This window comes from Acanthochromis polyacanthus, chromosome 2, assembly GCF_021347895.1.
Source record: "Acanthochromis polyacanthus isolate Apoly-LR-REF ecotype Palm Island chromosome 2, KAUST_Apoly_ChrSc, whole genome shotgun sequence".
Taxonomy (NCBI): Eukaryota; Metazoa; Chordata; class Actinopteri; family Pomacentridae; genus Acanthochromis; species Acanthochromis polyacanthus.
In genome coordinates this window covers 478,661-491,358 of record NC_067114.1, presented here as the reverse complement: position 1 = coordinate 491,358, position 12,698 = coordinate 478,661, and the positions used below count along the sequence as shown (strand labels likewise).

Genomic DNA, 12,698 nt, shown 5'->3' with positions numbered 1-12,698 from the left:
TTACACTTCAGGAAGCGTCAGTTGACTCTTTACTGTCGACCACCAGAGCTGGAGGAATGTTTACCGACTGTTACCGAAGTTTACCAACCTGCCAGACAGCTACATCTTTTTAGTCGTCACATTTTGGGAGAAAAAGTTAAAAAGGTAAATAACTCAAGTGCAGATTTTAGCTTGCTTTCATACTTTTGCTCTGCCTAGTTTCTTACATGTAGCCTGTAGCTACATTAGCTGTGTGAGCTAATCTACAGTTATTTTCATGGACTTTGATTTAAATCTATGAGATGTTCAAACTATGAGAAACACAAGTAGGGCTTCAACTATTAATCGATTACTTGTCAACTTTTAAATTACTCAGAAACTGAACAATAAAATAATTGTTAATTTCAGCCCTAAAGGCAAATGGTCAGGGCAAAGACTGTATGATAAAAATATTATTATTTATTATACAGTCTGTGGGTCAGACACAGAAAATCACAGAAGATTACATCCTTAAATAGTTTCTCTTTGTTTGTTTCATCCAACCCACAGTGCAAAAACTGAAGATATTTAAACAGAGAAAGGGACAAATCAAATGTTTTGTATTTCTGCCTCATCTGTGTCTATAAAACTGTTTAATTTATCATCAACAATATCAATTCATAATATTCAGTATGTCACTTACCTGACTGACTATTTGTTTCAGCTCTAGATTCATCAGTAATCAGAATTACTGCTGCTCAACTGAAATACAACTAAACAAGACCAAAGCTATCTAAAGAGTTTTCAGCAGACATTGAAGGATGGTTTATCTTAACAAATAGAAGATAAAGTGTCTGTGGTAGAACCTGATTATAGCCACCAAAAGACAAAACACAAACATAAAATCCAACAAATAAAATGAGAAATTAAGTGGACAAAATGTACGTTATGAAAGAAGATGATGACAGAATGAAAACCACACAACTTTAAGTAAAAAAAAAGAAAAAAGATTTTGCAATAATTTGCACATTTCAGTGTCTGTGAAATAAACTTTATTCATTTGACAAGGAAGATTAAGCAGTTATTTCATTCTGTGATGTACAATTCATCAAAATTATGACTTTAACCCCTAATTTACTTTTGCTTGGGTACAGTTGTAACTTTAAAAGTATATTTTTTGTCTGTAAAAGTCCATTTCAGCTGTCGTGAAACTGGGGACAGTATTATTAAAGACTGAATATATTATATCAGGTATTATTTTAAGTAGTTACGTATATTATTAATATAAAATAGTGTCATTTTGTTTTTTGGGAACTAAAACAACTCACAATTTTTAGAATTTTCACAAAAAAAGACCCCGCAAAAAAAACTGCAATACATCAAAATCGAAACAGGCTGACAAGAAAACAAGAATGGCATTCCATTTTCTAATGAAACTTTAAGAAACTGAATTAGCATGAACATAAATGAAACTCTCAGCAATTAGGAGGCTTGCATTTTGTCTCAGAATGAAAAGAAAGTTCCCCTCATTCCACCCAGTCACAAAAGATATCATTTCAAAGGGCCAGGAAGATTTAGTAGGGTAGCTCCAATGAGTCAACAGATAGAGATCAAAAACAAACGTCCAGTTCAGAGGACATAGATGAATGGGCGGGCTTTCAAGAGGATGCTGATCGGTCCTCCCGCCGGGCGGTGGCGCTGCTGAGCGGCTCCTTCCGCTCCACAGAGCCGGTGTGTCTCAGTGAAGAAACATCAAACTGAAAGTAGTGGATCTTGTGGGTGAAACTACGGAAACTTTGGTCCTTTAAAAAGGTATTGGTAAATTATTACTTTACTTTTGACTACATGGTTTTTAATTTTACCTTTTTTTTCATTATTCCTTTCGTTTGTCCTCCGTCCATCCTCCAGACTTTATTTATTATGAGCTAACTAGCATGCTAACTAAGTAGCATGCTGAGATATTGCAGATTCATTCAGTTAGCTAGCATGCTAGCCAGCTAGCTGTCAGTTCATTATCAAAGCTCAGACTGTTTCTGTGTTTGAAACTATTCTTCAGGACAGTTTATTTTTATGTACTTCCTTCCTTTATAAACCAGAACAGTTTCGTTAATTCGTTAATTTCGTTAAACAGACTGAAGCGTTTTTCTTCTCCTTGTTTGGTTCCTGCTGGTTGCTAATAACTGCTGTTGTCCTCTTCCCACTGCTAATAACTGCTGTTGTCCTCTTCCCACTGCTAATAACTGCTGTTGTTTTCTACTTTTCAGGATATTTCCAGTGACGTGAGAAAATGGTTGGTCGCTCTTATATTCTTACACACTTTACAAACTACGTAGGATTTTGTATTTTGTGTCTTTTTCCACGTCTAACCCGTTTTTTTGTTCTTCAGTCTCGCAGATATGACTCCCGGACGACCATATTTTCTCCTGAAGGCAGGTCTTATTTCTTTCCTAACCCAACATTAACTTTTGATGATCAGATATTAAGTGAAATAATCAAATATAAGATGTATATTATTATCCCTGCACACTTTTACCATATGATGAAATTTTCAGTAAGTTTAAGATCTTAATGCAAAGCAAAGTTTCAGTAAAATTGGTGGTTAAAAAGTGATAAAAAAAACAAACTCTTCCACGATAGAGCCAGTGGTCAGTTAAGATGAAAACATTCTGACTGTTCAGTTTCTTATTTCTGTAAGTTTTTAGTTTATGATCTACAGTCCAACCTACAAACCCTTTATTAATGTTCCTGTCATGTTTGGGTTTAGAGCTTTCATCAGGCTGTAGATTCTCTGAAAGGCTTTGGTTTATACATGCAATGATGTAATGTTTTATGTGCCTCTGACACTACTGGAAGGTTCTGGGTTGTTTTTCTCTCAGAATGTTAAAAATAAAGTTTGTCATTCTAATTTCCAGGCCGCCTGTATCAGGTGGAGTATGCGATGGAAGCCATCGGCCATGCTGGAACATGTCTGGGGATCTTGGCCAACGATGGAGTTCTGTTAGCAGCAGAGAGACGCAACATCCACAAACTGCTGGACGAGGTTTTCTTCTCTGAGAAGATCTACAAGCTGAATGAGTGAGTGGTTCTGACCGTAAACAGCAGTCATTCTGCTTTACAGCCAGCAGAGTCCTTCATCTCCAATCATCTTTCAGAGACATGGCCTGCAGTGTTGCTGGGATCACATCAGATGCTAACGTTCTGACAAACGAGCTTCGGCTGATTGCTCAGAGGTGAGTTTCAGAGAAAAAACTGTGGTGTTGTGTTTTCACTGTTCTAAATACTAAAAGACCCGTTTTTAAAGGACAGATAGAGGCTTTATTGTCAGAAATACAACGAAACTTAAGAGAGATAACCAGCAGATATTAACGTTGTTTAATGATGTTAAATATGTATTTCAATCATAGACTGTATATAAAGATGGACGTAGCATCTGGCTCCAAAAATGAAGCCCACCCGGAAGTGTCAAAAACTTGCAATATCACGCCGTCCGCTAGGGTTGGCTCCAAAAAGCTTTTTCTCCATAGACCCCAATTCATTTTTGGAAAAAATAAAATTTGATAGACTGATGTTCTACAGCTCAGGATTTTTTCCCGTTAGTTTTCATGGTCAAAATGAGAGATCAGGTGGCCGATCTTAAATAAATCAATACTGAATTTTAAATAAATTGTTAAAGTTGGCGGAGCCAGGGGGCGTGGCTATACTCGATAGACAGCAACAGAAGCCTCTGCGGTAAAATGTGGGCGGGATAAGAGAGTCCTCAGCCAATCCTGCCCCTAGTTGCTCTCCGGTCCAGTCTGTTTGATGACGCTTTTTACGTCACTGGCTCCAAAAAATCCAAAACGGCGACCAGGAAGTAGCAAAATCCGGGCTTCATTTTCTCGGCGTTGAAACCAACGGGTGACGTCACGGTTAGTTCATGCCTGATTTCAAGTGAGTCCAGACTTTACTCTGTAGAATTCTCAAAGTGTTTAAAACTCCAGCATGTCCAACATTTGTCTTTAGTGTCTGGATATTTTTTACTTTCACCTCCAAACTCTGACACATTTAAATGTCCTTTCAGGTTTCTGTTGCAGTACCAGGAGCCGATTCCCTGTGAGCAGCTGGTCACAGCTCTCTGTGACATTAAGCAGGCCTACACTCAGTTTGGAGGTGAGAAGCTCAGCATTCTCCTCCTACACTATAAGTCATCCATTTATGTAGCTGAAGGATTCCAGCTCATTGTCAGTCTTACCATGTTAGATATCTCCCCAAAGCGCCTGATCAAATGTCGTTCTGGTAAACAAAGTGTTCTTATCTCTGGGGATTTTTTCGTAGTTAAACAGTTGTGTGATTTGTGTGAACAGGAAAGAGGCCGTTTGGTGTTTCTCTGCTGTACATGGGCTGGGACAAACACTACGGCTTCCAGCTGTACCAGAGCGACCCCAGCGGCAACTATGGAGGCTGGAAGGCAACCTGCATCGGAAACAACAGCGCTGTAAGTCTGAAAGGACACGGATAAGGAAAGTTAGGGAGCTGATCTCAGGAGAAACACCAAGAACAACACAACTGAATGTTGTCATCCTGAATTTAAGAATGATGTTTTCTTGAGTTGCTGTAGTTTGTTCAATGTTGTTTTGATCTGACAATAGAGGACGCAGAACTGTTGGTTGAACAGACATTCTCCCTAAATGTCAGTGACAAAATTGAATTTAGTGCAATTTTCTGTTAAAATTTACAGGTTCAAGCAGAAACCTCTTATATTTATTATGTTCTTGGTGTTTTATTTGTTGTCTTCTTGTCTCTAGGCTGCTGTCTCCATGCTGAAGCAGGACTACAAAGAGGGAGAGATGACGCTGTCTTCTGCTCTGGCTTTAGCCGTCAAAGTCCTCAACAAAACGATGGATGTCAGTAAGCTGTCAGCAGAGAAAGGTAAGCTTCAGATGAACTTATTTTTAACTGGTTTCATCTGATGTGTGAATCTGAGCTGCTTCTGACCTTCAGAAGCCAAATGAAAATAAATTAGACCCACAGTTACTGCAGGAAGTCTGGAGTAGCAGCAGTCAGTGTCTGAAAGTTGAACCAGATGAAAGAGTCGAGTTATTCTCCACGTGTCCATCGGCAGCTTTGTGACTGATGGACAGAATTAGTTTTCTGTCTAGTTGCTGAAGATCTTCTAGGCTGTACAGTTTGCTGTGGACGGTAATAATTGTAAGCCTGTATTATTGTGACTGTTTCAGTTGAGATTGCCACCCTGACACGGGAAGACGGGAAAACAAAGATCAAGGTTCTGAAACAGAAAGAAGTGGAGGAGCTCATCAAACGTCATGAAGCCGAAGAGGCCAAGGCTGAGAAGGACAAGAAGGAGAAGGAGCAGAAGGAGAAAGACAAATAAATCCACAGTTTTATGCCCATGTGTCATCAGATCCTGTAATGTTGTGTCTTTTACATTAAACTTTTGGAAACTGATGGACGTATGGTCGTCTCTGTATGTTCAGCAGAAATACGTCTTCTAATAAAGAAACATCCTTTTGGTGGCATCTCAAAACTAATCTGAGACATTTTTTAAAATAAAAAGTAGTAGAAATACTTTTTCTAGTTAGCAGAACAATAAAAGCTCCAAAATCTAATTTCTATTCTGATTGAGTTTTGATATCATCTTAAAGGAGGCATTTTTATTTTTTTGTCATTTATGTAACACTTCTACTTACTGCATGTAGTATTCTTCTATTTCACCACATGGTGGCGCTGTCAGTCTTGTCGATGCACATCTGAAACAGCGAGACAGGATATTTTACTCTAGTTTGCTTAAATTTAGCAGGTTTACGGCGTTTTCTTGATGATGTTCAGTTTTAAAGTATTAAAATCAGTTTGGTTCAAACACATTAATAAATAAACCAGGAGTTCACAGAATCACATTTATTATGAACCATGAGGGAAATGTGGCTTTAAACTGAACAAACATGTCAGAGGAGACAAATAACGAGGAAAAAATCTTAGTTTTTTATTCTGGTACAACTGAAGCAGTGAAGAAAAGCTGCAGCACATTTAAAGTAAACTGTTTGTTGTGGAAAAGAACTTAATTATGGATTTAATTTTGGTATAAATAACAATATCAGCACTCAGACCAGGATAAAAGTAAAGATTTAATATATTGCATGACCTTTTATTTTTAACTTGCACCAGGCAGAGAGCTTCTCATCCTTCAGTCTCCTGTCAGATATTTCCTGTTGTTCACTTGTTTGTCCACTTGATGGCGACAGTGTTTAAATACATTAATGTTGACATTTTTCTGTTCCGTGTTACAGAAAAAAACAGTGAGCCTTAATTCAGTTGTTTTATTTACAAATGTTGCTCAGCTGTTAATAATTATCATATTTTGGTTTAAAGCCATCCAATCAGTGAAGAAGATGTAGATCAGTGCAAACACATCATTACGTAAGGAATAAAACACACCAGTTCCATGTTGGTGAGTCGTTCCTGGTCCATAGAGGACATAGATCACATGTTGAGGATCTCTGATGTCAATTTGAATCTAAATTCTGCTGGTTAAACACTCAGGAATGTTGGAGACGCAGTGTCCTGGCCTTCCTGGTCCTCCATGTTCTCCTGTACGTGTGTGGCTTTTCTCCAGGTTCTCCAGCTTCCTCCCACAGTCCAGAAACATGCTGAGGTTCATTGGTGATTCTAAACTGTCTGTAGGTGTGAATGTCTGTCTCTATGTGCAGCCCTGTGATAGGCTGTTACCTGTTCAGGTGAACCTTCACCCTCAGTCAGCTGGGATAGACTCCACCCCCCATGACCCTGATGAGGATTAAACGGTGTATAGATGATGGATCAGTCGAAGTGAGGATTTGAGAAATACAGAAAATGAACAGAGTTTTCCTTTCAGACTAATCAGGATGTTTGTGTCTTTGCTGCAACAGGAGACTTAATAATAATAACAACAATAACATTATTAATATTGTTGTTATTAATAACAAGAATAATAACATTATTATTATTAAAAACAATAATAATGCTAATAATTCACACAGTAAATGTAAACAGTTGGATTTATATGCGTAAAGCAGACCTAAAACTGAATATCATCAGTTACAGATGTGATATTTTGGTATCAGATAAAATGGTGGAGTAACAAGCAGCAGCTAACTGCTATCAGACTGCCAGTAGTGGGCGCTATAACAGCATATTAACTGCTAGAACTGCAAAACAACATGTCTGCCTTCATATAAACTAACAGTGAAAAGAAAAAAACATAAAATCACATTTCCTGTCCAGCTTTCTGCTATCAGACTTTCAGTGACATCACTTTAAGGCTTTCTGAGCCTCATCCAGCAGAAAGACTCCCAGAAATAAAACCGTTTTCTATTTGGTTGGGATCTTATCTGGATAAAAGTGTAAATCAGCAGCACTAACTGGTTTAGAGGCAGACGTAGGGAGGTCATGGTGTTCACATGAGCTCAGCAGTGAGTGGGAGGATTCTGGAGCTAACGGGCCTCCCTTCTTCCTCCTCTAGTCCTGGTACACTTTCATTTCTGTGTCCGACATTTCGGTTCACACTTTTAGGATGTGTTTTAGCTCACATATGATCCCAAAACAGCAGCAGAGTACCAGGATGGCCCACCACCGTCCACTGGAGGAGGCAGATAGCAGGGCAATCTGCTGCAGAGTAAACAGAACCAGAAAAGCTCTGGAATGTCTCTGCAGTGGGAGCTGGAGGATGAGGTCAGCCGGAGGCCAAGGCAGGTGGTATACATCAGGACGGAGGCTGACATCTCAGCATTAACTTATCCAAACAAGAAGCAGGCGGTATGTGATCCTGGAGGAGGAGGAGGAGGAGTGTCCAGATCATCTGCCCACCAGTCCCCGGTCCCTCAGGGCCAACAACAGTTAGCATAGCAGCTAAACAACAGTTAGCAGAGCAGGCTAAACAACAGTTAGCATAGCAGCTAAACAACAGTTAGCATAGCAGCTAAACAACAGTTAGCAGAGCAGGCTAAACAACAGTTAGCGTAGCAGCTAAACAACAGTTAGCATAGCAGCTAAACAACAGTTAGGGTAGCAGGCTACACAACAGTTAGCATAGCAGGCTAAACAACAGTTAGGGTAGCAGGCTAAACAACAGTTAGGGTAGCATGGAAAACAACAGTTAGCATAGCAGCTGAACAACAGTTAGCATAGCAGGCTAAACAACAGTTAGGGTAGCAGGCTAAACAACAGTTAGCAGAGCAGGCTAAACAACAGTTAGCGTAGCAGCTAACAACAGTTCGGGTAGCATGCTAAACAACAGTTAGTGTAGCAGCTAAACAACAGTTAGCATAGCAGCTAAACAACAGTTAGGGTAGCAGCTAAACAACAGTTAGCATGGCAGGCTAAACAACAGTTAGGGTAGCAGGCTAAACAACAGTTAGGGTAGCATGGTAAACAACAGTTAGCATAGCAGCTGAACAACAGTTAGCATAGCAGGCTAAACAACAGTTAGGGTAGCATGCTAAACAACAGTTAGCAGAGCAGGCTAAACAACAGTTAGGGTAGCAGGCTAAACAACAGTTAGGGTAGCATGCTAAACAACAGTTAGTGTAACAGCTAAACAACAGTTAGTGTAGCAGCTAAACAACAGTTAGGGTAGCAGCTAAACAACAGTTAGTGTAACAGCTAAACACCAGTTAGCATAGCAGGCTAAACAACAGTTAGCATAGCAGCTAAACAACAGTTAGCGTAGCAGCTAAACAACAGTTAGTGTAGCAGCTAAACAACAGTTAGTGTAGCAGGTTAAACAACAGTTAGGGTAGCAGGCTAAACAACAGTTAGCATAGCAGCTAAACACCAGTTAGTGTAGCAGCTAAACAACAGTTAGCATATCATGCTAAACAACAGTTAGGGTAGCAGGCTAAACAACAGTTAGTGTAGCAGGCTAAACAACAGTTAGCATAGCAGGCTGAACAACAGTTAGCGTAGCAGGCTAAACAACAGTTAGCGTAGCAGGCTAAACATGAGACCGTCTGCCCTGATCTGATCCATCACTGATCCTGAGATGTTTACAGCTTCCAGGATTACAGCATGATGAGCCTGTTAACTGCTCTAATGTGTTTATTTACTAATTATGTGCTTATTATAGAGTGATAGAACTATATAACTGTTTTGCTTATCTAATTTCATCATCAGATTCTTTCTTGATCTGTCGTTGGCCATGTTAGGCACATTATCTACATTATATTAAACATTTATGATTTATAGATCTTATTATTTATTATTGCTGCATCAATGGGTATAAAACCTTTAACTTCATTTATGTTTATTTAAACTACAGTATGATTTAAATGTGAAATATTTTATTGTCTGATTGATTAATTGATTGATTTAAATGTGAAATATTGTTTGATTAATTGAGTGATTGTATTTTTAGAATTGTATGTCATTGTAATTTTTTAGGACCCCAGGAAGAATAGCTGCAGCTTATGCTGTCGCTAATGGGGATTTGTACTTCCTGTTGTTTTCATGCAGATCTTGGACTGCTTGTGTGCTGTAGTCATCAGATTTGGACTTGATCTGTCGTTAGCCATGTTTTACAGATTATCTGCATTATATTAAACATATATGACTTATAGATTCTGTCACTGGACAGATTTATGTTATTAAGTTATTACTGCATCAATTAATTTAACATTCTACATAAAATCTTCTTTTTGTTGCAGATTATTTGCAGCTTGTTGAACTGTTTCCATCCAGTGGCTGCTTTACTGCTCTTTAATGTTTAATTTTTATTTACTACAAACTTGTGCTTCTTATTGTATTTATGTCGTTCTGGATTATTTGTGTTCTCAGTCATCGGGTTATTTCCGATAGCTTTCCATAGACTCTGTTTTGCAGATTATCTACATCATATTATTCACGTTTATATGATTTATAGGACTTATAATTGCACATATTTATGTCATTAAGCTGGATGTAAAACCTTTAATATCTTCTGTTCAGTTCCAATTTCGCTGCGGGCTCCAAAAATGTATTTTTTGGGAAACAGATGGATTTATAGACTGTTTTATGATATACTTTAAAAACTAAAAAGGAAATACCTTCTTCATTTAGGTCTTTTATAGTTTTATTTAAAAATAAGACTTTTCTGTAGTTTGTTCTTCTTTTTTTAGATAATGGACAGTAAAGAGATGGCAGCAAATGAGATTGAATCCAACAACAGTCAAAGTCTGGAAACATCCAAAGCTCCACTGTTTACCAGGTACTGTGGCTCTTTACTTATTTTATTAAAACAGTGATATCAGTTTTAACATGAATAAACATCACAACCTTAGTCTCAGTTTCTTCCTGTTCATCGGCTGTGTTTAACAGATTATTGAAGAATAATGCAGATACTAAAAATGTCATTTTTGTGAAAGAAATGGGTTCATAGATTTTTATAGGTTTTTATAATATAAAACAATGTAGAAGATAAAAGCAGTTAAAGGACACTATCTACTACATGTTGGTCTTTTACTGATTTTCTAATAAAACTGATTTTTTAAATAAAATTAGTTTGCATTTATTGCTTTTAGATGACGAAAGGTAAAGAGATGACAACAGATGAGGATGTCATTTTAATTAATCTGAGGAGTAAAGGGGGTATAGAATAATTTACAATAATTCTATTAAAGCCCTCCTCTGGTGACGGTCTACTTTTTAACCTTGTTAGCATCGATAAGGTTTTTTATATGACAAAGACACATCATGAGTGAAATATCCATGTGAATGCCGTGGCTCAGTATTGCTACCTAGTGACTGCAGTTTAGTGGTGAAAGTCTCTAAAACAGAGATTCAGACCTCTGAGGTTTCTTATGTCACAAACCTGAAGAACCAGTACTGTTAGCCTGCAAGGTTTTCTGTAGAATTCTTCTTCTTCTGACTCGGTTTCTGGTTCTAACATGCAGCTGAAGTTCTGACCACTGTGAGAAGGTTTACAGTGTTCTACTTGTAGTGAGTGGTGGGGAGCTGGTGTGCTCGAGCTGCTGTAGCTGAGGAGGGATGAGAGCTGGAAGGATTCAATGCAGGATTTAAATCTTACTTCTAAGCTAATATAAAGTAGGAAGGGAATATTGTCATAGAGGGAAAAAAACTCTAAATCTGTAACTTTATAAACAGGCAAGTTTAAGGGGTTAAATCAATGAAGGACTTTAAATTAACTGAAGTACTACAATAACTGAGATAAAGTACTGCTACTGTGTGATATAAAACATGTATAAAACACACACATAAAACACACATAAAGCATGTATAAAACATACGCATAAAACATGCATAAAACACGCATAAAACACATAAAACACATAAAACACACACACATAAAACACGTATAAAACAAACGCATAAAACACACATAAAATACACATAAAACACGCACAAAACACACACATAAAACACACAAAACACACACATAAACACATAAAACACACACACATAAAACATGTATAAAACAAACGCATAAAACACACATAAAATACACATAAAACACGCATAAAACACACATATAAAACACACATAAAACAGACACATAAAACACGCACAAAACACACACATAAAACACACAAAACACACATAAAACACAGGCATAAAACACACATAAAACACACACAAAATACACGTAAAACACGCATAAAACATATGCATAAAACAGACATATAACTCACACAAAACACACATAGAACAAGCATATAACATGCATAAAACATGCGCATAAAACACACATAAAACACACAAAACACGCATAAAACCCATGCATAAAACACTCACACAAAACACACACATTAAACACGCACATAAAACACACGCATTAAACACGCACATAAAAGACACGCATAAAATACGCATAAAACACACGCATAAAACACGTATAAAACACATATAAAACACATGCATAAAACACGTATAAAACACGCATAAAACAACTTAATGGGTCACCAAAACTTATTAGAAAAAAGCATTTAACTTAATTATTTTAAATGATTTTTAATTGTTTCAGTAAACTAACTTGACTAACTGAACTGCTGCACATCACGTCTGTGTCTCTCCCGGTGATACATAATGTCTTTATTAGGCTGAAGTCGATAAATAATATCTTTATTATTATTATTATTATTATTATTATAATTACTAACAACTTTTCTGAATTACCGGCTCCTCTTTCAGCTTCAGTGAATAGAAGCCATAATAACACACCTGCAGCTACACTGGATCATTATTACCAGAAATCTAATTTATCAACCATAAACTGCAGCTGAAAGAAATTAGAAATTAGAAAGAACAGATCTCAGCGTCGTAGATGATCAGAGATGTAAGGTGAGGACATCGGAACATCTCCATCCAGCTCCTCTCTGATGGCTCCAACTGTCTAAAACTCTGATTTAAATCCACTGCTGTGAAATCCTGACCTTACTGGGAAGCAGGAATTTAATCATCTTCTCATCCATGACAGTAATTAAGTGAGCAGGCTGTAAATCAGTAAACAGTGATTACTGTGACCTATTATGGAGCTAAATGAAGCTATTGTTGCTGCTGAACATAACAGCAGGTTTGTGGAGCAGCAGAGTCTGTCGGCATCAACACACTTCTGGGCCTAAATATTTACGTGGCCTTCAAACCCTATTAGATCGTTCCTGTCCAGAAAAGCTCAAAGTTTTTCTCTTAATGCTTCAGTTAAAAGACTCTCAAAGTGCCAGACTGGTTCAGTCTCCTGCTGACTCTCAGAAGGTCCAGATGATCACGATAATCTGACA

General features: G+C 37.6%; 2 protein-coding genes across 12 annotated transcripts in view; both read left to right on the top strand.

Moving 5' to 3' along the window:
* Positions 1–22: 22 nt before the first annotated feature.
* The window catches only part of LOC110965258 (RNA binding protein, mRNA processing factor 2), a 68,139-nt gene continuing 55,463 nt past the window's right edge, over positions 23–12,698 (top strand). For 7 of the 11 annotated variants that reach the window (XM_051938083.1, XM_022214231.2, XM_022214229.2 and 4 more), the window contains exons 1-2: positions 23–144; positions 10,083–10,171. The gene's annotated coding sequence lies outside the window, so the exon portion shown is untranslated. Of the gene's footprint in view, positions 145–7,308; positions 7,747–10,082; positions 10,172–12,698 lie in introns of those variants that run through there. The other 4 variants (XM_051938088.1, XM_051938085.1, XM_022214230.2 and 1 more) reach the window with 2 other exon arrangements.
* Positions 1,634–5,403, top strand: LOC110965259 (proteasome subunit alpha type-4-like). Its single transcript, XM_022214238.2, has 9 exons — positions 1,634–1,770; positions 2,223–2,248; positions 2,345–2,387; positions 2,871–3,033; positions 3,111–3,188; positions 4,019–4,107; positions 4,302–4,432; positions 4,743–4,866; positions 5,175–5,403. Exons 2-9 carry the CDS (start codon positions 2,246–2,248, stop codon positions 5,327–5,329), a joined length of 786 nt encoding a protein of 261 aa, XP_022069930.1. The 5' UTR covers positions 1,634–1,770; positions 2,223–2,245; the 3' UTR covers positions 5,330–5,403.